This window comes from Oncorhynchus mykiss, chromosome 14 (assembly GCF_013265735.2).
Source record: "Oncorhynchus mykiss isolate Arlee chromosome 14, USDA_OmykA_1.1, whole genome shotgun sequence".
NCBI classification, from domain to species: Eukaryota; Metazoa; Chordata; class Actinopteri; order Salmoniformes; family Salmonidae; genus Oncorhynchus; species Oncorhynchus mykiss.
Window position 1 is genome coordinate 18,365,898 of NC_048578.1, and position 26,415 is coordinate 18,392,312.

The 26,415-nt window shown below is 43.8% G+C and overlaps 1 protein-coding gene across 16 annotated transcripts in view; it reads left to right on the forward strand.

Annotated features, from left to right (window-relative positions):
• The window catches only part of LOC110488939 (Rap guanine nucleotide exchange factor (GEF) 2), a 152,963-nt gene that overhangs the window by 118,645 nt on the left and 7,903 nt on the right, over window positions 1-26,415 (forward strand). For 6 of the 16 annotated variants that reach the window (XM_036943060.1, XM_036943072.1, XM_036943070.1 and 3 more), the window contains 16 exons: window positions 228-347; window positions 5,672-5,875; window positions 7,601-7,709; window positions 8,558-8,724; window positions 8,962-9,080; window positions 9,529-9,686; window positions 9,892-9,906; window positions 10,518-10,758; window positions 11,123-11,506; window positions 11,797-12,008; window positions 17,359-17,482; window positions 18,096-18,119; window positions 20,647-20,870; window positions 21,111-21,281; window positions 22,402-22,545; window positions 25,798-26,002. In XM_036943060.1, the coding sequence (XP_036798955.1) occupies window positions 228-347; window positions 5,672-5,875; window positions 7,601-7,709; window positions 8,558-8,724; window positions 8,962-9,080; window positions 9,529-9,686; window positions 9,892-9,906; window positions 10,518-10,758; window positions 11,123-11,506; window positions 11,797-12,008; window positions 17,359-17,482; window positions 18,096-18,119; window positions 20,647-20,870; window positions 21,111-21,281; window positions 22,402-22,545; window positions 25,798-26,002 (2,621 nt within the window). Of the gene's footprint in view, window positions 1-227; window positions 348-5,671; window positions 5,876-7,600; window positions 7,710-8,557; window positions 8,725-8,961; window positions 9,081-9,528; window positions 9,687-9,891; window positions 9,907-10,517; window positions 10,763-11,122; window positions 11,507-11,796; window positions 12,009-17,358; window positions 17,483-18,095; window positions 18,120-20,646; window positions 20,871-21,110; window positions 21,282-22,401; window positions 22,546-23,392; window positions 24,117-25,797; window positions 26,003-26,415 lie in introns of those variants that run through there. The other 10 variants (XM_036943062.1, XM_036943068.1, XM_036943069.1 and 7 more) reach the window with 8 other exon arrangements.

The window sequence follows — 26,415 nt, forward strand, 5'->3', positions numbered from 1 at the left end:
CTTCACTACTATTTTACAATGTAGAAAATATTAAAAATAAAAAGTAAACCTTGAATGAGGTAGGTGTCCTAAAACTTTTGACCGGTAGTGTACATACAGATTAACACACACACACACAGAACTACATGTGAATAAATGTATATAACAAGCTAACATTCAATCCAAGCCCATGCCCATCCACTTATTATTTACTTTGAATGAATCTGACTTTCTTCTTGCATCCCCAGGTTACACGGGTAGTCTTGCTGTGGGTGAACAATCACTTCAATGACTTTGAAGGCGACCCTGCAATGACTCACTTTCTTGAAGAGTTTGAGAACAATCTGGAGAGAGAGGTCCGTGTCTCAGTTAAGCATAGCATGTTTCATATCTAGTTTCCACATTACAGCATGTTTCATATCTAGTTTCAACATTACAGCATGTTTCATATCTAGTTTCAACATTACAGCGTGTTTCATATCTAGTTCCAACATTACAGCGTGTTTCATATCCAGTTTCAACATTACAGCGTGTTTCATATCCAGTTTCAACATTACAGCATGTTTCATATCTAGTTTCAACATTACAGCGGGTTTCATATCTAGTTTCAACATTACAGCAGGTTTCATATCTAGTTTCAACATTACAGCGGGTTTCATATCTAGTTTCAACATTACAGCGGGTTTCATATCTAGTTTCAACATTACAGCGGGTTTCATATCAAGTTTCAACATTACAGCGGGTTTCATATCCAGTTTCAACATTACAGCGGGTTTCATATCTAGTTTCAACATTACAGCGGGTTTCATATCCAGTTTCAACATTACAGCGGGTTTCATATCCAGTTTCAACATTACAGCGGGTTTCATATCCAGTTTCAACATTATAGCGGGTTTCATATCCAGTTTCAACATTACAGCGGGTTTCATATCCAGTTTCAACATTACAGCGGGTTTCATATCCAGTTTCAACATTACAGCGGGTTTCATATCCAGTTTCAACATTACAGCGGGTTTCATATCCAGTTTCAACATTACAGCGGGTTTCATATCCAGTTTCAACATTACAGCGGGTTTCATATCCAGTTTCAACATTACAGCGGGTGTCATGTCCAGTTTCAACATTACAGCGGGTTTCATGTCCAGTTTCAACATTACAGCGGGTTTCATGTCCAGTTTCAACATTACAACGGGTTTCATGTCCAGTTTCAACATTACAACGGGTTTCATGTCCAGTTTCAACATTACATCGGGTTTCATGTCCAGTTTCAACATTACAGCGGGTTTCATATCTAGTTTCAACATTACAGCGGGTTTCATATCTAGTTTCAACATTACAGCGGGTTTCATATCTAGTTTCAACATTACAGCGGGTTTCATATCCAGTTTCAACATTACAGCGGGTTTCATATCTAGTTTCAACATTACAGCGAGTTTCATATCCAGTTTCAACATTACAGCGGGTTTCATATCCAGTTTCAACATTACAGCGGGTTTCATATCCAGTTTCAACATTACAGCGGGTTTCATATCCAGTTTCAACATTACAGCGGGTTTCATATCCAGTTTCAACATTACAGCGGGTTTCATATCCAGTTTCAACATTACAGCGGGTTTCATATCCAGTTTCAACATTACAGCGGGTGTCATGTCCAGTTTCAACATTACAGTGGGTTTCATGTCCAGTTTCAACATTACAGCGGGTTTCATGTCCAGTTTCAACATTACAACGGGTTTCATGTCCAGTTTCAACATTACAACGGGTTTCATGTCCAGTTTCAACATTACAGCGGGTTTCATGTCCAGTTTCAACATTACAGCGGGTTTCATGTCATCGGGTTTCATGTCCAGTTTCAACATTACTCCTAATTTGCCCTCATTATATATTATCAAAGCATTCAAATTGTCCAAATTTTTGCCTTACGCTAGCCTCTTATTTCACTATTTAAAATGCTAAAGATTATTTCATTTATAATTTTCATTTCACTGTAGAGCCTCTAGTCCTGCTCATTATACCTTATCCAACCTATTAGTTCCACCACCCACACATGCAATGACATCTCCTGGTTTCAATGATGTTTCTAGAGACTATCTCTCTCTTCATAACTCAATACCTAGGTTTACGTCCACTGTATTCACATCCTACCTTACCTTTGTCTGTACATTATACCTTGATGCTATTTTATCGCCCCCAGAAACCTCCTTTTACTCTCTGTTCCAGACGTTCTAAACAACCAATTCTTATTGCTTTTAGCCACACCCTTATTCTACTCCTACTCTGTTCCTCTGGCGATGTAGAGGTGAATCCAGGCCCTGCAGTGTTTAGCTCCACTCCTATTCCCCAGGCGCTCTCTTTTGACGACTTCTGTAACCGTAATAGCCTTGGTTTCATGCATGTTAACATTAGAAGCCTCCTCCCTAAGTTTGTTCTATTCACTGCTTTAGCACACTCTGCCAACCCGGATGTTCTAGCTGTGTCTGAATCCTGGCTTAGGAAGACCACCAAAAATTCAGACATTTTAATTCCAAACTACAACATTTTCAGACAAGATAGAACTGCCAAAGGGGGTGGTGTTGCAATCTACTGCAAAGATAGCCTGCAGAGTTCTGTCCTACTATCCAGGTCTATACCCAAACAATTTGAACTTCTACTTTTAAAAATCCACCTCTCTAAAACAAGTCTCTCACCGTTGCCGCCTGCTATAGACCACCCTCTGCCCCCAGCTGTGCTCTGGACACCATATGTGAACTGATTGCCCCCCATCTATCTTCAGAGCTTGTGCTGCTAGGCGACCTAAACTGGAACATGCTTAACACCCCAGCCATCCTACAATCTAAACTTGATGCCCTCAACCCCACACAAATTATCAATGAACCTACCAGGTACCTCCCCAAAGCCTTAAACACGGGCACCCTCATAGATATCATCCTAACCAACTTGCCCTCTAAATACACCTCTGCTGTTTTCAACCAAGATCACTGCCTCATTGCCTGCATCCGTAATGGGTCAGCGGTCAAAAGACCTCCACTCATCACTGTAAAACGCTCCCTGAAACACTTCAGCGAGCAGGCCTTTCTAATCGACCTGGCCGGGGTATCCTGGAAGGATATTGATCTCATCCCGTCAGTAGAGGATGCCTGGATATTTTTTTTAAATGCCTTCCTAACCATCTTAAATAAACATGCCCCATTCAAGAAATTTAGAACCAGGAACAGATATAGCCCTTGGTTCTCCCCAGACCTGACTGCCCTTAACCAACACAAAAACATCCTATGGCGTTCTGCATTAGCATCGAACAGCCCCCGTGATATGCAGCTGTTCAGGGAAGCTAGAAACCATTATACACAGGCAGTTAGAAAAGCCAAGGCTAGCTTTTTCAAGCAGACATTTGCTTCCTGCAACACTAACTCAAAAAAGTTCTGGGACACTGTAAAGTCCATGGAGAATAAGAACACCTCCTCCCAGCTGCCCACTGCACTGAAGATAGGAAACACTGTCACCACTGATAAATCCACCATAATTGAGAATTTCAATAAGCATTTTTCTACGGCTGGCCATGCTTTCCACCTGGCTACTCCTACCCCGGTCAACAGCACTGCACCCCCCACAACAACTCGCCCAAGCCTTCCCCATTTCTCCTTCTCCCAAATCTGCTCAGCTGATGTTCTGAATGAGCTGCAAAATCTGGACCCCTACAAATCAGCCGGGCTAGACAATCTGGACCCTTTCTTTCTAAAATTATCTGCCAAAATTGTTGCCACCCCTATTACTAGCCTGTTCAACCTCTCTTTCGTGTCGTCTGAGATTCCCAAAGATTGGAAAGCAGCTGCGGTCATCCCCCTCTTCAAAGGGGGTGACACTCTTGACCCAAACTGCTACAGACCTATATCTATCCTACCATGCCTTTCTAAGGTCTTCGAAAGCCAAGTCAACAAACAGATTACCGACCATTTCGAATCTCACCATACCTTCTCTGCTATGCAATCTGGTTTCAGAGCTGGTCATGGGTGCACCTCAGCCACGCTCAAGGTCCTAAATGATATCTTAACCGCCATCGATAAGAAACATTACTGTGCAGCTGTATTCATTGATCTGGCCAAGGCTTTCGACTCTGTCAATCACCACATCCTCATCGGCAGACTCGACAGCCTTGGTTTCTCAAATGATTGCCTCGCCTGGTTCACCAACTACTTCTCTGATAGAGTTCAGTGTGTCAAATCGGAGGGTCTGCTGTCCGGACCTCTGGCAGTCTCTATGGGGGTGCCACAGGGTTCAATTCTTGGACCGACTCTCTTCTCTGTATACATCAATGAGGTCGCTCTTGCTGCTGGTGAGTCTCTGATCCACCTCTACGCAGACGACACCATTCTGTATACTTCTGGCCCTTCTTTGGACACTGTTAACAACCCTCCAGGCAAGCTTCAATGCCATACAACTCTCCTTCCGTGGCCTCCAATTGCTCTTAAATACAAGTAAAACTAAATGCATGCTCTTCAACCGATCGCTACCTGTACCTACCCGCCTGTCCAACATTACTACTCTGGACGGCTCTGACTTAGAATACGTGGACAACTACAAATACTTAGGTGTCTGGTTAGACTGTAAACTCTCCTTCCAGACCCATATCAAACATCTTCAATCCAAAGTTAAATCTAGAATTTGCTTCCTATTTCGCAAAAAAGCATCCCTCACTCATGCTGCCAAACATACCCTTGTAAAACTGACCATCCTACCAATCCTCGACTTTGGCGATGTCATTTACAAAATAGCCTCCAATACCCTACTCAACAAATTGGATGCAGTCTATCACAGTGCAATCCGTTTTGTCACTAAAGCCCCATATACTACCCACCATTGCGACCTGTACACTCTCGTTGGCTGGCCCTCGCTTCATACTCGTCGCCAAACCCACTGGCTCCATGTCATCTACAAGACCCTGCTAGGTAAAGTCCCCCCTTATCTCAGCTCGCTGGTCACCATTGCATCTCCCACCTGTAGCACACGCTCCAGCAGGTATATCTCTCTAGTCACCCCCAAAACCAATTCTTTCTTTGGCCGCCTCTCCTTCCAGTTCTCTGCTGCCAATGACTGGAACGAACTACAAAAATCTCTGAAACTGGAAACACTTATCTCCCTCACTAGCTTTAAGCACCAACTGTCAGAGCAGCTCACAGATTACTGCACCTGTACATAGCCCACCTATAATTTAGCCCAAACAACTACCTCTTTCCCTACTGTATTTTATTTATTTATTTATTTTGCTCCTTTGCACCCCCATTATTTTTATTTCTACTTTGCACATTCTCCCATTGCAAATCTACCATTCCAGTGTTTTACTTGCTATATTGTATTTACTTTGCCACCATGGCCTTTTTGCCTTTACCTCCCTTATCTCACCTCATTTGCTCACATCGTATATAGACTTGTTTATACTGTATTATTGACTGTATGTTTGTTTTACTCCATGTGTAACTCTGTGTCGTTGTATGTGTCGAACTGCTTTGCTTTATCTTGGCCAGGTCGCAATTGTAAATGAGAACTTGTTCTCAACTTGCCTACCTGGTTAAATAAAGGTGAAATAAAAATAAACAAAACATTTCATTCCACATAGTAACAAAGTTGAGATACAAAAAATGAACACAAACTCTGAATTGAGCAATATACCTGTACTAAACATAGTTTTCCTTTACAGAAAATGTACGGCCACCTTAGACTGTTAAACATTGCCTGCGCTGCTAAAGCCAAACTGCGACTAGTGACACTGACCAAGCCATCCAGGGAGGCCCCACTAGCCTTCACCCTGCTGGGAGGCTCCGAGAAGGGCTTCCGCATCTTCATCGACAGCGTGGAGCCTGGAAGCAAGGCCGCGGAAGCCGGCCTTAAACGAGGAGACCAGGTGAAGTAACGAGAATGATATTCTTTACATAGCGTTTTTTCATATGTTCAAAATGCATTACATAGAAAGGATGGGAAACTTCCCTCATCCCCTAGCAGTGTAGCACCCACCTGATTGATGCCAGGGCACTGTTTCGCATCAGACAGCTACCACGATGTGCTGATTCACTAGACTAGTTTGCTCACTGCTGATTTTTCATACTTTGCATACTTTGTGGCAAAGATCCTACGTTAAATCCAGGATGCCAGCTTGAAAACCCTGCTTGGCTATGCTTTGTTTTGGCATAAACTTAAACTCTTTCTTGCAGCTGCTTCCCAAAGGAAATGTGAACCATAACATCTTGCAAAGTATGTTTACTCTTGCAATACTCCTGTCTAACCTTCTCAATGAGTGGCTCTAACACGAGAGTTAAAATACTCTTATCAATCTCACTCCCCTTTTCATCTTAACGAGACCTTTTTTGCCAAACCTATGACCAGTGTTTCTTTAAGTACTGACCCAGAAACGGCCATTAGACCTGATTTGCGCCATCAGCACTTTGGGTTAGGGAGATGGAGACCAGTAATGTAGAGGTTAGGGAGATGGAGACCAGTAATGTCGAGGTTAGGGAGAGGAAGAGAAGGGGCAGGTGGAGACCAGTAATGTAGTGGTTAGTGAGATGGGAACAGAAGAGCAGGGGGGTGGAGACCAGTAATGTCGAGGTTAGGGAGATGGGAACAGAAGAGCAGGGGGGTGGATACCAGTAATGTAGTGGTTAGTGAGATGGGAACAGAAGAGCAGGGGGGTGGAGACCAGTAATGTAGTGGTTAGTGAGATGGGAACAGAAGAGCAGGGGGGTGGAGACCAGTAATGTCGAGGTTAGGGAGATGGAGACCAGTAATGTCGAGGTTAGGGAGATGGAGACCAGTAATGTCGAGGTTAGGGAGATGGAGACCAGTTATGTCGAGGTTAGGGAGAGAGGAAGAGAAGGGGCAGGTGGAGACCAGTAATGTAGTGGTTAGGGAGATGGGAACAGAAGAGAAGGGGGGTGGAGACCAGTAATGTAGAGCGTTAGGGATATGGGAACAGAAGAGAAGGGGGGTGGAGACCAGTAATGTAGAGCGTTAGGGAGATGGAGACCAGTAATGTAGAGGTTAGGGAGATGGGAACAGAAGAGAAGGGGGGTGGAGACCAGTAATGTAGAGGTTGGGGAGATGAGAATAAAAGAGAAGGGGGGATGGAGACCAGTAATGTTGAGCGTTAGGGAGATGGAGACCAGTAATGTAGAGGTTAGGGAGATGGGAACAGAATAGAAGGGGGGTGGAGACCAGTAATGTAGAGCATTAGGGAGATGGAGACCAGTAATTTAGAGGTTAGGGAGATGGGAACAGAAGAGAAGGGGGGTGGAGACCAGTAATGTAGAGGTTGGGGAGGTAAAAACAAAAGAGAAGGGGGGATTGAGACCAGTAAGGTAGAGGTTAGGGAGATGAGAACAAAAGAGAAGGGGGGGGGGTAAGACTAGTAATTTAGAGGTTAGGAGGATGGAGACCAGAAATGTAGAGGTTAGGGAGATCAGAAGAGAAGAGAAGGGGGGGATGGTATGACTCAGTTGGTTGGCGTTTTGGTGCTTACATCATCAGAGTTGTGGATTTGACACCTGCATGAATTAACAGGATTGAGGAAGTGGCTGATAGTGTATGTAATGTTAATGTATATGTAATGGTATCTTTGTTTGTCTTTGAACAGATTCTGGAGGTGAACGGGCAGAACTTTGAGAATGTCCAGCTCACGAAAGCCAATGAGATCCTGAGGAACAACACCCACTTGTCAATTTCTGTGAAAACTAATCTTTTAGGTAAGAGTTATTAGGGCTAACTATGAATTGAACACTAATAGAAGAATATAAGTAACAGTAACGCTTTTATGTTCCACACAGTATTTGTAATTATTAAGGATCCCCATTAGTTCTTGACAAGGTAGCAGATACTCTTCCTGGGGTCCAAACACATTAAGATGCTTACATTACACACAAAAAAAGAATAATAAAATACTGTACATCATATAACATTATTACACCACTACATATCTACAATACAAAATATATAATACCACCATAAAGCAATATTGCAATGTGTGTGTAGAGTTTGTGTGCTCGCGTTTGTGGGCGTATGCGTGTCTGTACCTGTGTGAGTCTCTTTAGTCCCCACTGTTCCATAAGGTGTATTTTATGTGTTTTACATCTTATTCTACTGCTTGCGTTGGTTTCTTGATGTGGAATAGAGTTCCATGTAGCCATGGCTCTATGTAGTACTGTGCGCCTCCCATAGTCTGTTCTTGACTTGGGGATTGTGGCGAGACCTCTGGTGGCATGTCTTGTGGGGTATGCATGGGTGTCCAAGCTGTGTGCTAGGAGTTTAGACAGACCGCTCGGTGCATTCAGCTTGTCAACACTTCTTACAAAACAAGTAGTGACGAAGTCAATCTCTCCTTTGAGCCCTGAGAGATTGACATGCATATCATTGTTAGCTCTCCGTGTACTTTTAAGGGCCAGCCGTGCTGCCCTGTTCTGAGCCAATTGTAATTTCACAAAGTCCCTCTTTGTGACACCTGACCACACGACTGAACAATAGACCAGGTACGACAAAACTAGTGGCCTGTAGGACCTGCCTTGTTGATAGCGTTTCCCCCCTTCCATCCACCTAGTATTCAAGGAGCTCCTTGCCCGACCAGAGCACGACCACGAGGCAGAGGGTGAGGAGCCGCCAGAGGTGGACCGCAAGAATGGCGCCCCGGCACACCTGCCCAAGATCGGGGATATCAAGAAGGGCTCGCGCTACTCCATTCCTGACCTGGCGGTGGATGTTGAGCAGGTGATGTAATGGACTACAGTACCCATAATGCTTTGTGTATGTTATCAAGGACGTATTCATTAGGCACCAAACGGACTGAAACAGAAAGGTACTACCTGACATTGTCCAATCAGAAATGCTTGTTTTTATTTTTTTGTTGCAAAACATTTAGCTGTGGTGTGGCCTAATGAATATGTCCCTGGTTTTATCTTAGTAAAGACGTGCCTAATGTAATGGTGTCCCGTCTTCTCAATGCAGGTGATGGGCCTGGAGAAGGCCAGCAAGAAGGCCAAAGCCAACACGGTGGGGGGAAGGAACAAGCTCAAGAAGATCTTTGACAAGACGCTCACCAGCATCCTTCCCCCAAAACCATACAAGTAAGAGACGTCCGACACCAATGGAAAAGGTTGCTTCAAAGTTAGAGGACCGGAGTGTGGAATAAAACAGGCTCGACTTATTCATGTTTTTTGTGTTGTGTTGATGATGTGTTGAGCAGTGTCACCTCTTATGAAGATTTATTTATAACAAATGTATTAAACTAGGCAAGTCAGTTAAGAACAAATTCTTATTTACAATGCCGGTTATTTAAAAAAAAAAACCAATGTTAATATTTTCTTAACTGTTTTGTTGGTTAAGGGCTTGTAAGTAAGCATTTGACGGTAAGGTCTACTACACCAGTTGTATTTGGCGCATGTGAAAAATAAATTGTCATTTGATGTATTGAGCAGTGTAACCTCTCTTACTGATATACTTTACTGTAAAAACATTGCCCTCTATCCTCTGACAGTGGAACTTTCCAACCCCTCCCTCCCTCTGTTTCCGTAGCGACGTGGGTGTGGGCCAGTCGCAGGACGACAGCATCGTGGGCCTGAAGCAGTCCAAACAGATTCCGGCCGCGCTGCCAGTCAGCGGCAGCCTGTCGTCCAGCAACCCTGACCTGCTGCAGTCCCACCACCGCATCCTGGACTTCAACAACCAGCCTGGTGAGGACCAACAGACACACTCTTTGAACCTTTTCATATACAACTGTATGTTATAGATGTGTAATGTATGCTTTATAAGCTACACTTGGCTGTCAACTCTCTTGAGGCAGTCTATTTTCATACATTCCTAACCGGGGAAGTTCTTCGCCAGATGTTTGACCCACGTTTTAATGTTCTCCCACACATACTCTTTGTGTTCCTTCAGCCCCAGTCGTGACGAGTGAGTATCAGTCTGCTTTTGTTCTGCCCACGCAACGCTTGTCCTCTTTGCAAGCCAACTGCTGTTTCTTTCACAAGCTTCCTATGGTGTTTCAAAATCTGGGGTCTTAAGGGTTAATGTTTTCTAATTGTGGTTATGGTCTGGGCTTGTTGGTCTTGATAACAGCAGCCTGCAAATCAGTGTGTTTTAATGGGTTACGTAGGCCTGAATCTAACGGCTGTAGAAAGCACAATCATGTCCTTGTCAATGCTGTCAGTCTCTGTCTTTCAGAGTTCTAGTCGGCTAACTGAGTTACACAAACTCACCGTAGATCATTGAGCATGTCAGCGTGGCTTATAGCAGACATCAGTTGTTGACATTTTTGTTGAAATGTTTGGAGTACAGTTTGAAACTAATTGATCCTGTAAACTTTTTCGAGGTTAAGTGGCTAGCAGTGACCCATTCATTCTAATTTTGGTGTGTTTTGGGGTGGTATGGTGAATTATGGTGTAACCTTAGGTAAAAAAAAAAGCAATGGTACTTGAATGATGTGACTGTCCACAACGAAATTGCTGAATTCTGACATGAGAATTGTGTGGGTAATTCCTATTTAATCCCCCCCCCCCATCCAGACATGTCAGACCAGGTGCTGCGGGTGTTCAAGGCAGACCAGCAAAGTCGATACATTATGATCGGTAAGGACACCACGGCCAAAGAGGTGGTGGCCCAGGCCATCCGGGAGTTTGCCCTGACTGCTGTGCCCGAAGCCTATTCCCTGTGTGAGGTGTCCATCACGCCGGAAGGCGTCATTAAGCAGCGCCGGCTCCCGGAGCAGCTGTCCAAGCTGGCAGACAGGATACAGCTCAGTGGCAGGTAAGTACTGGTTTTATTGATCACATTTGTTATACAGGTTAGTCCCATCTCTTTTACAAGAGATAGCAAAGTCCCCTTCTCTTGTGCTGACTTTCTCCTGACCATTGCTATCTTAATCACCCCCTCTTATGAAAGACCTTGTCTTTTTCTACTTTTACTTAAGTCACAGTACATCAGGTGTTTGTTAATAGTTACTCAACTTGATGAATAAGTCCAACAACAAAAACACCTATTTTAAATATGTGCTTTGTGTTGAGATGATTCTATTGGAGGAGCAAAATGGAGATGGACCATTTATTTATGTACAATATAATACCTGTGTGTATGTGAGAGAATAGTAAAGGAACTCCCTGCTCTTCTCTAGATACTACCTGAAGAGCAACATGGAGACAGAGACCCTCTGTTCGGACGAGGACGCCCAGGACCTCCTTCGTGAAGGCCAGATCTCCCTCCTCCAGCTGTCCACCATGGAAGTAGCCACGCAGCTGTCCATGCGCGCCTTCGAACTCTTCTGCGCCATCGAGCCCACCGAGTACATCGACGACCTGTTCAAGCTCAAGTCCAAGACGGGCTCGTTTTGCCTCAAGCGCTTCGAGGAGATCATCAACCAGGAGACCTTCTGGGTGGCGTCGGAGGTGACCCGGGAGCCCAACCAGCTCAAGCGCATGAAGACGGTCAAGCATTTCATCAAGATAGCTCTCCATTGTAGAGAGTGCAAGAACTTCAACTCCATGTTCTCCATCATTAGGTGAGGTCGGAGAGGAGGAGTACGAAAGGAGACCCGGCGGCCATGTTGTATTGTTGTGATGTAGATGGAGAGTTTTACACCAAATTCAGCAGTTAGGCATGCAGGCTTTCACTCCAAACATAATCTTGCATACCTGATTCTACTGAACAGCTGCCCACTGAATTGTAATTAGCTGAATCAGGTATGTTTGTATGGGGTTGGAACAAAAGCCTGGAACCAGAGATAGCCCCCTTCTCTACTGTATCAGTATTCTAACTCTGCTGTCTTTCTGTGGTCCTCCCCCCCAACAGTGGTCTGAACCTGGCCCCAGTATCTAGACTCCGGGGCACGTGGGAGAAGCTGCCCAGTAAGTACGAGAAGCTGTTCGGGGACCTGCAAGACCTGTTTGATCCATCCAGGAACATGGCCAAGTATCGCAATGTGCTCAACAACCAGAACCTCCAGCCTCCCATCATCCCCCTGTTCCCTGTCATCAAGAAGGACCTCACCTTCCTGCACGAAGGTAGACAGCCACACACCTAGTCATTTTGGATCACAAAATGTGTTCCAAACAATCTTGGAACCCAGATCCAAAGCTGTCTCACTCCAGCTATATTTTAACTGTTCCTGTTGAAAAACAATATACCACAAATAAATACAGTAGTATACACACACTTAAGGGTAAAAAAAATTAATGTTTTGAGCAAAACTTAATGTAGTAGGCCATTCAAGGAGTTGGGCTGATGGTGCCCTCTGATGTCATTGGCCTCCCCCTTACTTGAAGAACAATAGTGGCACAAAAGAGGATAGGCCCAACCTCCTACTTGTGCCATGTCATGATACCTGGATCACCTATTGAGATTTGCCTTTTGATATGTAAAGCAAGTGTTAAATGAGGTGAAAAGGAGAGTGGAGTAAAATTTTAAGAAAAACCATTGCCCTTCTCAAAGCTTCTGCCAAAGCTCATCCCCAGCCTCTCTCCCCTTCCCTTTTCACTATGTCAGATTCAGCAAGTGTTGCCTATTCCCCCTCAGGAGAAAAGGGGTGTGTGTACGGCCCAGAACATCACTGGGGCCAAGCTTCCTGCCGTCCAGGACCTCTATACCAGGCGGTGTCAGAGGAAGGCCCTAAAAATTGTTAGACTCCAGCCATCTGGAGGTGAAAGAAAGATGCACCTGTTTAGGCGAGGTGCTGGCTAGCCAAGTGGAAAAGAAAAGGAGACGCACACTTTAGGAGCTCAGATGCAATAATTTAATAACCTAATAACCAACCATTCAACAGACAAGCTGTCTTCATCAGGGTATGATGACAAACACTAGTCACTAGTTTTATATAGTTTCAAAGGGGACACACAGGTGTCTGTAATCATCAGCTAGGTATGGCTTGATGTCATTGGTTAATTTGCAGATATAAATAGAACACATAAAAACATGAATGGATAGCATACGATCATAGATAGAATTTGGCTACATAGGCCCACAAACATTTACAATGAGTAGCAAAATCACAAGAATGGCTTTAGATCAAAGTCTACGTTGAGACCGAAGGTAGCAATGGTCTTTAAATTAAATATCCAGACAGCTTCTAGTTTTAACAATAAATTGTCAAGGTCACCCCCTCTCCTAGGGAGGGTGACATGTTCAATGTCGATATAATGTAGGAACGTAATAATGGTTAGTTTCCAAAAAGACTCCAGCCACCCTAGTCATAAACTGTTCTCTCTGCGACTGCACTGCAAGCGGTACCGGAGTGCTAAGTCTAGGTCCAAAAGGCTCCTTAACAGGTTCTACCCCCAAGCCATATGACTAGTGAACAGTTAATCAAATGGCTAGCCGGATTATTTACATTGGACCTACCACCTACACGTACAGTACCAGACAAAAGTTTGGGCACTCCTACTCATTCAAGGGTTTTCTTTATTTGTACTACTTTCTACATTGTAGAATAATAGTGAAGACATCAAAATTATGAAATAACACGCATGGAATAATGTTGTAACCAAAAAAGTGTTATTATTTTATATTTGAGATTCTTAAAAGTAGCCACCTGTTGCCTTGATGACAGCTTTCCACACTCTTGGCATTCTCTCAACCAGCTTCACCTGGAATGCTTTTCCAACAGTCTTGAAGGAGTTCCTCAACATATGTTGAGCACTTGTTGGCTGCTTTTCCTTCACTCTGCGATCCAAACCATCAATTGGGTTGAGGTAGGGTGATTGTGGAGGCCACGTCATCTGATGCAGGACTCCATCACTCTCCTCCTTGGTCAAATATCCCTTACACACCCTAGAGGTGTGTTGGATCATTGTCCTGTTGAAAATCAAATGCTAGTCCCACTAAGCACAAACCAGATAGGATGGCGTATCGCTGCAGAATGCTGTGGTAACCATGCTGGCTAAGTGTGCCTAAATAAATCACAGACATTGTCATCAGCAAAGCACCATCACACCACCTCCTCTATGCTTCACGGTGGGAACCATCACATGCGAAGATCATCCGTTCACCTACTCTGCGTCTCACAAAGACACGGCGGTTGGAACCAAAAATCTCACATTTGGACTCCTCATTTCCGATTTCCACCGGTCTAGTGTCCATTGCTCGTGTTTCTTTGCCCAAGCAATTCTCTTCTTCTTATTGGTGTTCTTTAGTAGTGGTTTCTTTGCAGAATTCTGACCATGAAGGCCTGATTTTACCCAGTCTCCTCTGAACAGTTGATGTTGATGTCTGTTACTTGAACTCTGAAGCATTTATTTTGGCTGCAATTTGAGGCTGGTAACTGAGATGAGATGACGCTGACAGAGATAGTCGCCTCGCTTCAGGTACTTAGAAAACTAGGCAGTTATTTTTTTTTATGTACTATTTCTTACATTATTAGCCCAGGAAATAACAAGTGTTATTACATACAGCCGGGACAGCCGGGAAGAACTATTGGATATAAAAGCAATGTCAACTTACCATCATTACGACCAGGAATACGTCTTTCCTGAAGCGGATCCTTTGTTTGAACCTCCACCCTGGACATGCGATCTTATCCCCGAGGCCGACCCAAAACAACGAGGTCGCCGCAGGAGGCCTGTGTTTTGTGACCGTAGCGTACGTGTAGGTATGTACGGCAGGACCAAATCGGAAAGATGGGTAGGAGCAAGCCCATGTAATGCTTTGTAGGTTAGCAGTAAAACCTTCAAATCAGCCCTTTCCTTAATAGGAAGCCGGTGTAGGAAGGCTAGCACTGGAGTAATATGATAAAAAAAATTGGTTCTAGTCAGGGTTCTAGCAGCCGTATTTAGCACTAACTGAAGTTTTAGTGCTTTATCCGGGTAGCAGGAAAGTAGAGCATTGCAGTAGTCTAACCTAGAAGTGACAAAAGCATGGATGAATTCTTCAGCATCATTTTTGGATAGAAAATATCAGATTTTTGCGATGTTACGTAGATGGAAAAAAGCTGTCCTTGAAACAGTCTTGATATGTTCGTCAAAAGAGAGTTCAGGGTCCAGAGTAACGCCGAGGTCCTTGACAGTTTTATTTGAGACGACTGTACAACCATTGAGATTCTCAACACTGGGGTCCCACAAGGGTGCGTTCTCAGCCCTCTCCTGTACTCCCTGTTCACCCATGACTGTGTGGCCATGCACGCTTCCAATTCAATCATCAAGTTTTCAGACGACACTACAGTGGTATGCCTGATTACCAACAGCGATGAGACGGCCTACGGGGAGATGGTGAGGGCCCTCGGAGTGTGGTGTCAGGAAAATAACCTCACTCAATGTCAACAAAACAAAGGAGATGATCGTGGACTTCAGGAAAAAGCAGAGGGAGCACCCCCCCATCCACATTGACGGGACAGTAGTAGAGAAGGTAAAAACGTTTTAAGTTCCTCGACGTACAAATCACGGACAAACTGAAATGGTCCACCCACACAGACAGCGTGGTGAAGAAGGCGCAACAGCACCTCTTCAACCTCAGGAGGCTGAAGAAATGTGTCTTGTCATCTAAAACACTCAAACTTTTACAGATGCACAATCGAGAGCATCCTCACCGCCTGGTACGGCAATTGCACCGCCCTCAACCATATGGCTCTCCAGATGGTAGTGCGGTCTGCACAATGCATCACCGGGGGCAAACTATCTGCCCTCCAGGACACCTACAGCACCCGATGTCACAGGAATGTCAACGAGATCATCAAGGACAAAACCACCTGATCCACTGCCTGTCCACACCGCTATCATCCAGAAGGCGAGGTCAGTTCAGGTGCATCAAAACTGGGACCGAGAGACTGGAAAAACAGCTTCTATCTCAAGGCCATCAGGCTGTTAAACAGCCATCACTAACACAGAGTGGCTGCTGCCAACATACAGACACACATCTCTGGCCACTTAAAAAAATGGACTTAATAAAGGTATCACTAGTCACTTTAAATAACGGCGCTTTAATGTTTACATATCCTACATTACTGATCTCATATGTATATACTATATTCTATGCCATCTACTGCATCTTTCCTATGCCGCACGCCATCGGTCATCCATATATTTGTATGTACATATTCTATTCATCCCTTTACATTTGTGTGTATAAGGTAGTTGTTGTGAATTAGTTAGATTACTTGTTAGATATGAATGCATTGTCGGAACTAGAAGCATAAGCATTTCGCTACACTAGCATTAACATCTGCTAACCATGTGTATGTGACCATTAAGATTTAATTTTATCCTCTGCAGCTGAGGTAACCCTGGGTCTTCCATACCTGTGGCGGTCCTCACGAGAGCCATTTTCATCATAGTGCTTGGTGGTTTTTGCGACTGCACTTGAAGAAACCTTAAAAGTTCTTGACATTTTCCAGATTGACTGACCTTCATGTCTTAAAGTAATGATGGACTGTCGTTTCTCTTTGCTTATTTGAGCTGTTCTTGCTATAATATGGACTTGGTCTTTTACCAAATAAGGCTATCTTCTGTGTTCCACCCCTACCTTGTCACAACAACTGATTGGCTCAAACGCATTAAGAAGGGAAGAATTTCCACAAATTAACTTTTAACAGGCCACACCTATTAATTGAAGTGCATTCCAGGTGACTACCTCATGAAGCTGGTTGAGAGAATGCCAGGAATGTGTAAAGCTGTCAAGGCAAAGGGTGGATTTGATTAACACATTTTTCGGTTACTACATGATTCCATGTGTTATTTCATAGTTTTGATGTCTTCACTATTATTCTACAATGTAGAAAATTGTTTTAAAAAATTAAGAAAAACTCTTGAATGAGTAGGTGTCCAAGCTTTTGACTGGTACTGTACATATTATCTTGACTAACCTGTACCCCCTTACATTGACTCGGTACCAGTACCCCCTGTATATAGCCTCATTATTGTTATCTTGTTACTTTTTCAAACTTTAGTTGATTTAGTAAATATTTTCTTAAACAACAATGTAGTTAAGAAAAATATGAGTTAATGCCTTGTAAGTAAGCATTTCATGTTGTATTCTGCGCACGTGACAAATGCAATTTAATTTGACAAGAGACCAGCAAAATTTTGTCTGGGTCTACCATTTTTGTATACGTTGTTGCACTAAGTTAAATTGTATGCCAATATTGCCCAGAGTGGCGTAGTGGTGTAAAGCACTGCATCTCAGTGCTAGAGACATCTTTACAAACCCTGGTTCGATCCCGGGCTTTATAACAACCGGCTGTGATCGGGAGTCCCGTAGGTTCGGCACACAATTGGCCCAGTGTTGTCCGGGGAAGGTTTGGCCGGTGTCGTTTGTCATTGTAAAACAAGAATTTGTTCTCGACTGACTTACCTAGTTAAATAAAGGTAAACATTTATTTTAAAGGCATCTTAATCAATCTGTTACTAATAGTCACTTGTCCTTCCCCAGGGAACGACTCTAAAGTGGACGGCCTGGTGAACTTTGAGAAGCTGCGGATGATCGCCAAAGAGATCCGCCACGTGGGTCGCATGGCCTCCGTCAACATGGACCCAGCGCTCATGTTCAGAACCAGGTAACTAACAGCGCTTCACCATCCCCTTCAGGTCCAATCAAATCCCCGCGGGTTGTCGATGATTGATTGTTCAGATGTAGATTGTCAATATTACCCGCTTCAAGGCTTTTTTTCTTGAGCAGCCATTTCTCCGGGCCAACCCAGCTGTTTCCTGTACGGTCTACTTATTGTTGGTGTAGAATCCACACAGTGCTCATGTGAAACCACACAGTGCTCATGTGAAACCACACAGTGCTCATGTGAAACCACACAGTGCTCATGTGAAACCACACAGTGCTCATGTGAAACCACACAGTGCTCATGTGAAACCACACAGTGCTCATGTGAAACCACACAGTGCTCCTGTGAAACCACACAGTGCTCATGTGAAACCACACAGTGCTCATGTGAAAGTGTGTGTGACTTTGCATGTCCACCATGCTGCCATGTCACTATTGAGTGTCTGTTTGTTATCAATGTTTGTCTCTCTTTCTCTCTTTTGTGGGCCTCTGGTAACCTTGCTCATCTTGGTGGCTCTTAGTGGTCTATCCTGTCTAAGCTTGTCTCCCTCCTTTCTCTCTCTCCATCCACTCTTTGCCCTCCACGCTTCACTGTTCATGGCTATCCCTTCTAGGAAGAAGAAATGGAGGAGTTTAGGGTAAGTTTTGGTGACCGATCTTTCCATGCTATTTTATTCTGCCCAATTTATGCGCCTTCCCTCATTTCTGATGCCTCGTTTGTTTGGTTTAGTGCTTATTTTACTAACCTGTTAAATAGTGCTGGTTTTACTTACCTGTTATTTAATGCTGGTTTTACTTACCTGTTAAATAGTGCTGGTTTTACCTACCTGTTAAATAGTGCTGGTTTTACTTACCTGTTATTTAGTGCTGGTTTTACTTACCTGTTAAATAGTGCTGGTTTTACTTACCTGTTAAATAGTGCTGGTTTTACTCACCTGTTATTTAGTGCTGGTTTTACTTACCTGTTAAATAGTGCTGGTTTTACTTACCTGTTAAATAGTGCTGGTTTTACTCACCTGTTAAATAGTGCTGGTTTTACTTACCTGTTAAATAGTGCTGGTTTTACTTACCTGTTAAATAGTGCTGGTTTTACTTACCTGTTAAATAGTGCTGGTTTTACTCACCTGTTAAATAGTGCTGGTTTTACTCACCTGTTAAATAGTGCTGGTTTTACTTACCTGTTATTTAATGCTGGTTTTACTCACCTGTTAAATAGTGCTGGTTTTACTCACCTGTTATTTAGTGCTGGTTTTACTTACCTGTTAAATAGTGCTGGTTTTACTCACCTGTTATTTAGTGCTGGTTTTACTTACCTGTTAAATAGTGCTGGTTTTACTCACCTGTTATTTAGTGCTGGTTTTACTTACCTGTTAAATAGTGCTGGTTTTACTCACCTGTTATTTAGTGCTGGTTTTACTTACCTGTTAAATAGTGCTGGTTTTACTTACCTGTTAAATAGTGCTGGTTTTACTCACCTGTTATTTAGTGCTGGTTTTACTTACCTGTTAAATAGTGCTGGTTTTACTCACCTGTTATTTAGTGCTGGTTTTACTTACCTGTTAAATAGTGCTGGTTTTACTCACCTGTTATTTAGTGCTGGTTTTACTTACCTGTTAAATAGTGCTGGTTTTACTCACCTGTTAAATAGTGCTGGTTTTACTCACCTGTTAAATAGTGCTGGTTTTACTTACCTGTTAAATAGTGCTGGTTTTACTCACCTGTTAAATAGTGCTGGTTTTACTCACCTGTTAAATAGTGCTGGTTTTACTTACCTGTTAAATAGTGCTGGTTTTACTTACCTGTTAAATAGTGCTGGTTTTACTCACCTGTTAAATAGTGCTGGTTTTACTTACCTGTTATTTAATGCTGGTTTTACTTACCTGTTAAATAGTGCTGGTTTTACTTACCTGTTATTTAATGCTGGTTTTACTTACCTGTTAAATAGTGCTGGTTTTACTTACCTGTTAAATAGTGCTGGTTTTACTTACCTGTTAAATAGTGCTGGTTTTACTCACCTGTTATTTAGTGCTGATTTAACTAACCCGTTTTGTTTCATACCCTTCTAACACTGCTTGGCTCTGGTAAAATGTTCTTTAGAAATGTAAAAGATCATGACTTTTGCTAGTTTCAAGTCACATTTTTTTATTCTTCCAAAATATTTCACAATGACTCATTAAAACTGATATAGCGATGTTGCATCCCATGCAATTCACAATCCATGAACTAGCAAAAGTGATTACTTTGTCTTCCCACCTACTTAAGAAAAACAGCATGCCAGCATCCCATCTTGTTTTCAGTTCTATTAGTTTGTCATAGTGTGGATTTATTCTGTATATCTGTCTCCAGACGAAACATATTTTCTTCAACATGAAAGTCTATAGTGTGCTACAAGGACAGCCAAACTGCTTTACGTCAGTGTTTCCCAAACTCGGTCCTGTTCGGTCCCCCCCCCCCCCCCAGGTGCATGTTTAGTTTTTCCCCCTAGCACTACACCGATGAATCAAATAACCAGCTCACCATCAAGCTTTGGTTATTTGAAAGCTGTGTAGTTCTAGGGTAAAACCTAAAACATGCACCCAGGGGGGGGCTCCAGGGCTGAGTTTGGGAACCCCTGGTGTACATCAGTGGCCAAGGAGAAGTAGTTTACAATACAATCATTGTGTTCAATTCCACCACACTATACATGTACTCTGGATGTACCATAGGTTCTGATGAAAAGGCATTTCACTACAGCTACTTTGGTTTTAGACCACAGAAATGTTAACTGACTATCATCACAATTTGAACCCCCAACACACACATACACGCACACACCTCCCCTGTTTCTTGACTGATTGACCCCCTGGCCCCTATTCCCTCCTCTTCCTTGGAATGCATGGAATGTTCTGGAGCTGAGAGGAATGCCCCCAAAGCCTCAGTCTCTGCATGTCTGCCTCTCAAACGGCCCTCCTCTGAGCTACATTCCAGGAATAGTACCCCCACACACAGTTACCTAAATAGTAGTACACACACATGGTCATAGTCTGATGGTGGTCACGATCTTCCCTCTCTGTCTCTCTCTCTGTATGCGTGTGCGTGTGTGCGCGCGCACGTGCGTGTGTGCGTGTGTGCGTGTGTGTGTGTGTGTGTGTGTGCGCGTGTGTGTGTGTGCGCGCGTGTGACCAGTTCTCTTAGCCAGGGCAGTGCCAACGCGGCGGTGCTAGACGTCACCCAGACGGGCGGGCACAAGAAGCGGGTGAGGCGCAGCTCCTTCCTGAACGCCAAGAAGCTGTACGAGGATGCCCAGATGGCCCGCAGGGTCAAGCAGTTCCTGTCCAACCTCAGCCTGGAGACCAACGAGGAGGCGCTGCAGACCCTCTCGCTGCAGTGTGAGCCCTCCATCAACACACGTAAGTGGTGGAGAGAGTACATGCTGTGGACAACACACACACACAATTGCGTTCTATTTCGCACTTAGTGTGGGAGTACATAAGCTTGGGATATCTAACTGCAATATGAGCCCTCCATCAGCATGTGATTGATGCACACATGAGTGGTCCAGGTGGCCATTTTGGCTCAGCAGCAACACTCGGTTTCTCATTGGTAGTATTGATTGTTCAAGTACCACATTCTCCTCAACCATTTCTCAGTGCCCAAGAATGCTGGTGGCAGTAAGAGGCCAGACACGTCTCCGGTGGTGTCCAGGGCTGCCAGCCAGCAGAGGGGCCAGCTGCAGAAGGGCAACCAGGCCCTCCAGGTGCCTGCTGTGGCTCTCTATCCCTCACGCAAGAAAGTACCCGTCAAGGACCTGCCTCCATTCGGTAAGAACTTGTACAAGTTAATGGGGAAATATATTTGAAAATATACGTTACAGTACATTGTTTCTTTCCCCACAGCATACAAATCTGTGTGTTTCCTTTCAGGAAAACAGATTTATTTCAATTTCAGGTAAACCGTACCTGATCACAATGTTGCTTCTAGTGTGGCATTACGCTAGTTTAGCCGCTATGAGAAGGTTTCCCAAAGACCCAGATTAAGTTTATTCCTGAACTAAAAAACACTGTCAATGGAGATTCTAAAGATTAATCTGCATCTTTGAAACTGGCCTTTGCTGAAGTTTTTATCCTACTCTAAACATGGGTTAGGTTCAGGGTTAAAGCTGGAATCCTTAATGGGGAATCAGCCACATCCGATATGATATCACAACAACAAAAAAGTTACTGTAAGCAACGAACACAGTTTTTCCCCCTCAGACATTATTGTACGCACGGAAGAAGAGCAGCAATTATTTTTTACCATGCTGCACGACGCTCCTAAACTCAACAAAAAAAACTATAACAATTGTGGTGGGGCGACCAGCGGTGGTGGGGGGGTGGTGGTGGGGGCGACCAGCGGTGGTGGGGGCGACCAGCGGTGGTGGGGGGGTGGTGGGGGCGACCAGCGGTGGTGGGGGCGACCAGCAGCAGTGGTGGGGTGGTGGTGGGGGCGACCGGCAGTGGTGGGGGCGACCGGCGGTGGTGGGGGCGACCGGCGGTGGTGGGGGCGACCGGCGGTGGTGGGGGCGACCGGCGGTGGTTGGTTGGCTACTGAGGATTCCATCTTTACGTGTAATTCAGGATTCAAGAAAACTGTTCGAAGTGGGAATTATTTCATGAAGAACCTCCAGTGGAGGGAGACTCATGTAGCTGTGCTCCAGTGTGTTGCTACAGTAGTATCCACTCTGCCAAGTTTGCTTTTCTCCATCCATTTAAATTCTTAGACAATAGATAAAACCTCTGTAGTTCTACCTCTTCTTTCACTGTGACTTGAGCACCACCTAGAGGCCATCTGGCCAAGTGAGGATTAAAAACTCACCAGACAATGAAGGCTATGGCTATGTTTAAAACCCCACCATTGATGTTGACTCCACAACGCTAATTTTGGTTATCATTTGTTTTGAAGGCACGAGTTCCCCTCAGTCGTTGAAGAAGATCCTGTCACTGTCAGAGGAGGCCAGCAAGCGTCAGACTGAGGACACTGTAACATCCAACAACACCTCGCAGCTCTCCTCCCCGCCCACCTCACCACAGAGCTCGCCCAAGAAGGGTAAGCTAATAATCCCATCAATCCAACCTCAGCCCAGTGCCCCTCTCCCTCACACAGAGATTTAGAAGATTACTGCTGACACCTGGTGGTCATAGTGAAACTACCAGTTCAGCCTTCTGTGATGTCATAATAATACTGATGTAGCAACGGTTAATCAAGGTTTTTAGGGCCATGGAATACTGAAAGTGTTTTCTTGTGACCCATGTAAAAGGAAAGTTGAGCTGACGGAGCTTGCAATGGTTTTAGTCATCAATCTAGCAGGAGGGCAATATTTTATAAATGTAGTAGTGTATGTGTCCCCTCCTAGAAAGCTATGACCTTTGGCTTTCACCTGGAATTGTTTATTTATGTCTGAGAAAAAAACACTTTTCAACCGATATGATCTAGTACACACTACAAGTATAATAAAACATGTGCAAACATGATGTTATGATTTAAAAAATTAAAATGATTAAGCCTTTTATACTTTATAATATGTCCATATATAGTTATAATCTGTTTTAGGAACATCTACCCAAGATATTTCACCTTCTTTATTACTTTACAAACATATCATAACATTAGTGATAGTCAAAATCTGTTACATTTGTGAACATCTAATCAAATTTAAACATCGTGAGTCTCTCCTATAGTCGAGGGGAGAAAGGATATGTAAAGGGTTCCATTTTGTCGTTCTGAGCATATGCAATGTGTCTGCCTAGACTGCCTAGTCTACACTGTTCCATATTGGAATTAGCTATCAATCACTCCTACCTACCTCCTATCCCAACTACCTCACTCCTTACATACTGTGATTCTGTCCTGTGTCCTATCTGTGTGTGATGTCTCTTTGCCTTGCTGCACGCAGGGCTCGGGACACTGAAGGGTCAAAGTGTCCGGAAGGTTACCTTTACCAGTAAACAGACAGCCACAGGTAAACTGGGACTGGCCCAGACCGGCCCTAGACCTAAACAGACGCTGCTGGCCTAGACCTTTTATTTCAATATTTGCACTGTCTCTATGTACACTCACAGGGCCCTACACACTCACACATGCTGTCATTCAAACACACACGCACAAAAACACTCACTCCACCACCCGCTCACTCACACATAATATGGAGATACATTTATATGGACTGAATGCACACCCGTACACCACTCACATACAACCTGCTGCTACTATTATTTATCTTATATCCTGTTGGCTAGTCCCCTTATCCCTATAAATATCTACCTCCATCACTCCAGTATCCCTGCACATATAAATATAGTATTGGAATTTACTTTTGAAGTATTTCCTGTATATAGTATGCTTACTTACTCTCTATATTATTATTCCTTGTGCTTTTTTTCTAGTAATACATTGTTATTGATTTTTGCATTGTTGGGTTTTGAGTTTGCAAGAAGGCATTTCACTGTACTTGTGCATGTGACATTAAAACTTGAAACTGGAAACTAAGAAATAAAATGTTTTACGTTGCATGCCCTAATGAACACGACCCAGTTGGATCTTACAAATACGAAGTGGTTGGGACCTGTATATTAACTGAATAAAAATAAAAACGCAACATTATTTCATTGATTTTACTTAGTTACAGTTCAAGTGAGGAAATGCGTCAATTGAAATAAATGAATTAGGCCCTAATCTATGGATTTTACATGACTGGGAATAAAGATGTGGGCCAAAATGGGCCTCAGGATCTCATCACGGTATTTTAGTGCATTCAAATTACCATCGATAAAAAAAAAATTGTGTTCGTTGTTCGTAGCTAATGCCTGCCCATACCATAACCCCACCCTCACCATGGGACACTCTCTTCACAACGCTGACATCAGCAAACCACTCGCCCACACAACGCCATACACGTGGTCTGCAGTTCTGAGTTCGGTTGAACGTACAGCCAAATTCTCTAAAACAACGTTGGAGGTGGCTTATGGTAGAGGAATTAACATACAATTCTCTGGCAACAGCTCTGGTGGACATCCCTGCAGCCCCCTCAACTTGTGGTGTTGTGTGACAACTGCACATTTGAGTGGCCTTTTATTGTCCCCAGCACAAGGTGCAGCTGTGTAATGATCATGCTGTTTAATCAGCTTCTTGATATGCCACACCTGTCAGATTATGGATTATCTTTCCAAGGAGGAATGCTCACTAACAGGGATGTAAGCAAATGTGTGCACAACATCTTAGAGAGAAAAGCTTTTTGTACATATGGAACATTTCTTGATCTTTCAGCTCATGAAACATGGGACCAACGCTTAACATGTTGCATTTATATATTTTTTCAGTGTATATAGGGGGTCCTGCGGGCTTGTCTGTCGCCCCGCTTGTCTTAGTAGCGGAGTTGCTGCTGGGATGTCTAGTAGTATGACCGTTGCTTCAGAAGATATATGGGCTCAGATGCTGCTGCTTCACCGACATCCACAACTCCGCTTGATTCATGTCTGTGTGTTTAGAAGCCGGTAGAAGCCCTTCGGTCCACTGGTGAAAACCAATTCATTTATTATTGGATGGGTTTCAGGAACTGACTTGACGCTAGGCCATCTGACTTAGAAGATCAGTCCTCCATTTTCTGAATGGTAGCTTGCGGTTGGTTTGCCAATGATTTAATGTCACAGAACACTCCATTTCCAATTACTTGTGCCCAGAATGTTAGAGAGCAGAGTAATTTGATGAGATTTCTGGCTTTGAGATGAGGTTCTTGGTGTGTGTGAATGGAGATTGCTTTGAAATGTCAGTCATTCTGTGACTCCAAGCTAAAGGTGTGAGGATCTTCATTTTTTTTTCTCTCGATTGAATCACTGCCCTAAGCACGTTCTGAGTTTGTTGTAAAGTTAGGACTTGCTGTGTATTTCCCCAATCCTTTTATTAGGCTGATTTGGGTGATTTTAGGTGATTGTGGGCTTGTGGAATGGCTTCCTTGAATCTTAATTTCTCCTTTCATATTAGGTCACAGAGTATGACCGGCCGTGTTCAAGCTGTAAGTTATCTGGCGCACAGTGTGATGGTAGTGATTTGAGAGGTTAGAGGTTTTGTTTTCGACGTGCAGTTAGAAAGAGAAGTTTCTTGCAGCGTATGAACCTATGTGTTCTCCCATCCAGCCTGCTGTAAATCCATGTTAGGAGGTTCTAAACGATTCAACCCTCTGAACACAACCCCTGGACTAGTAGATTGGAATCATTTAGCACTTTGTGTGACATCTGATGATCTGAAAAGGGTTTAATAATGATTGATCAGTCAGTTAATGGACCACCCCCCTACTCTCTCCAGGCTACCCCAGAACAGGAGATGCCTACTCAGACTCGGGTCACAGCGAGATCTCATCGCGCTCCAGCCTGGTCAGCAACTCCTCCTTTGACATGGCCCAGGAGGAGAGGAGGGGGCTCAGGCACTCCGGCGGGGTGGGAGACCCTCACGCTGGAGGGGTGCGTCTGGAGAGGAGGGCTACGACAGACCCGGACCAGTACAGCCTCGGGTATGAACCAACACTGCCCATTTCTATTGATCATCATCCCAAAAACTTTGTTTAAAGGGGTAATGTACCCTAGTTATAACATTTTTGAGTGGTTAACTTGAAAATGTACTATTTGGTACACATCCACATTTTAACATCTAAGTACAGTGATGAGTGTTAATTTCAAAAATGGAAAAAGGAAGAGATTCAATCCCAACCCTTTATTTTAACAACCCGGTTGTTAAGGTATAGCTTGTCTCTAATCCCTAACCCCCACTGTAAAGGTATAGCTTGTCTCTAATCTCTAACCCCCACTGTAAAGGTATAGATTGTCTCTGATCTCTAACCCCCACTGTAAAGGTATAGCTTGTCTCTAATCTATAACCAACACTGTAAAGGTTTAGCTTGTCTCTAATCGCTAACCCCCATTGTAA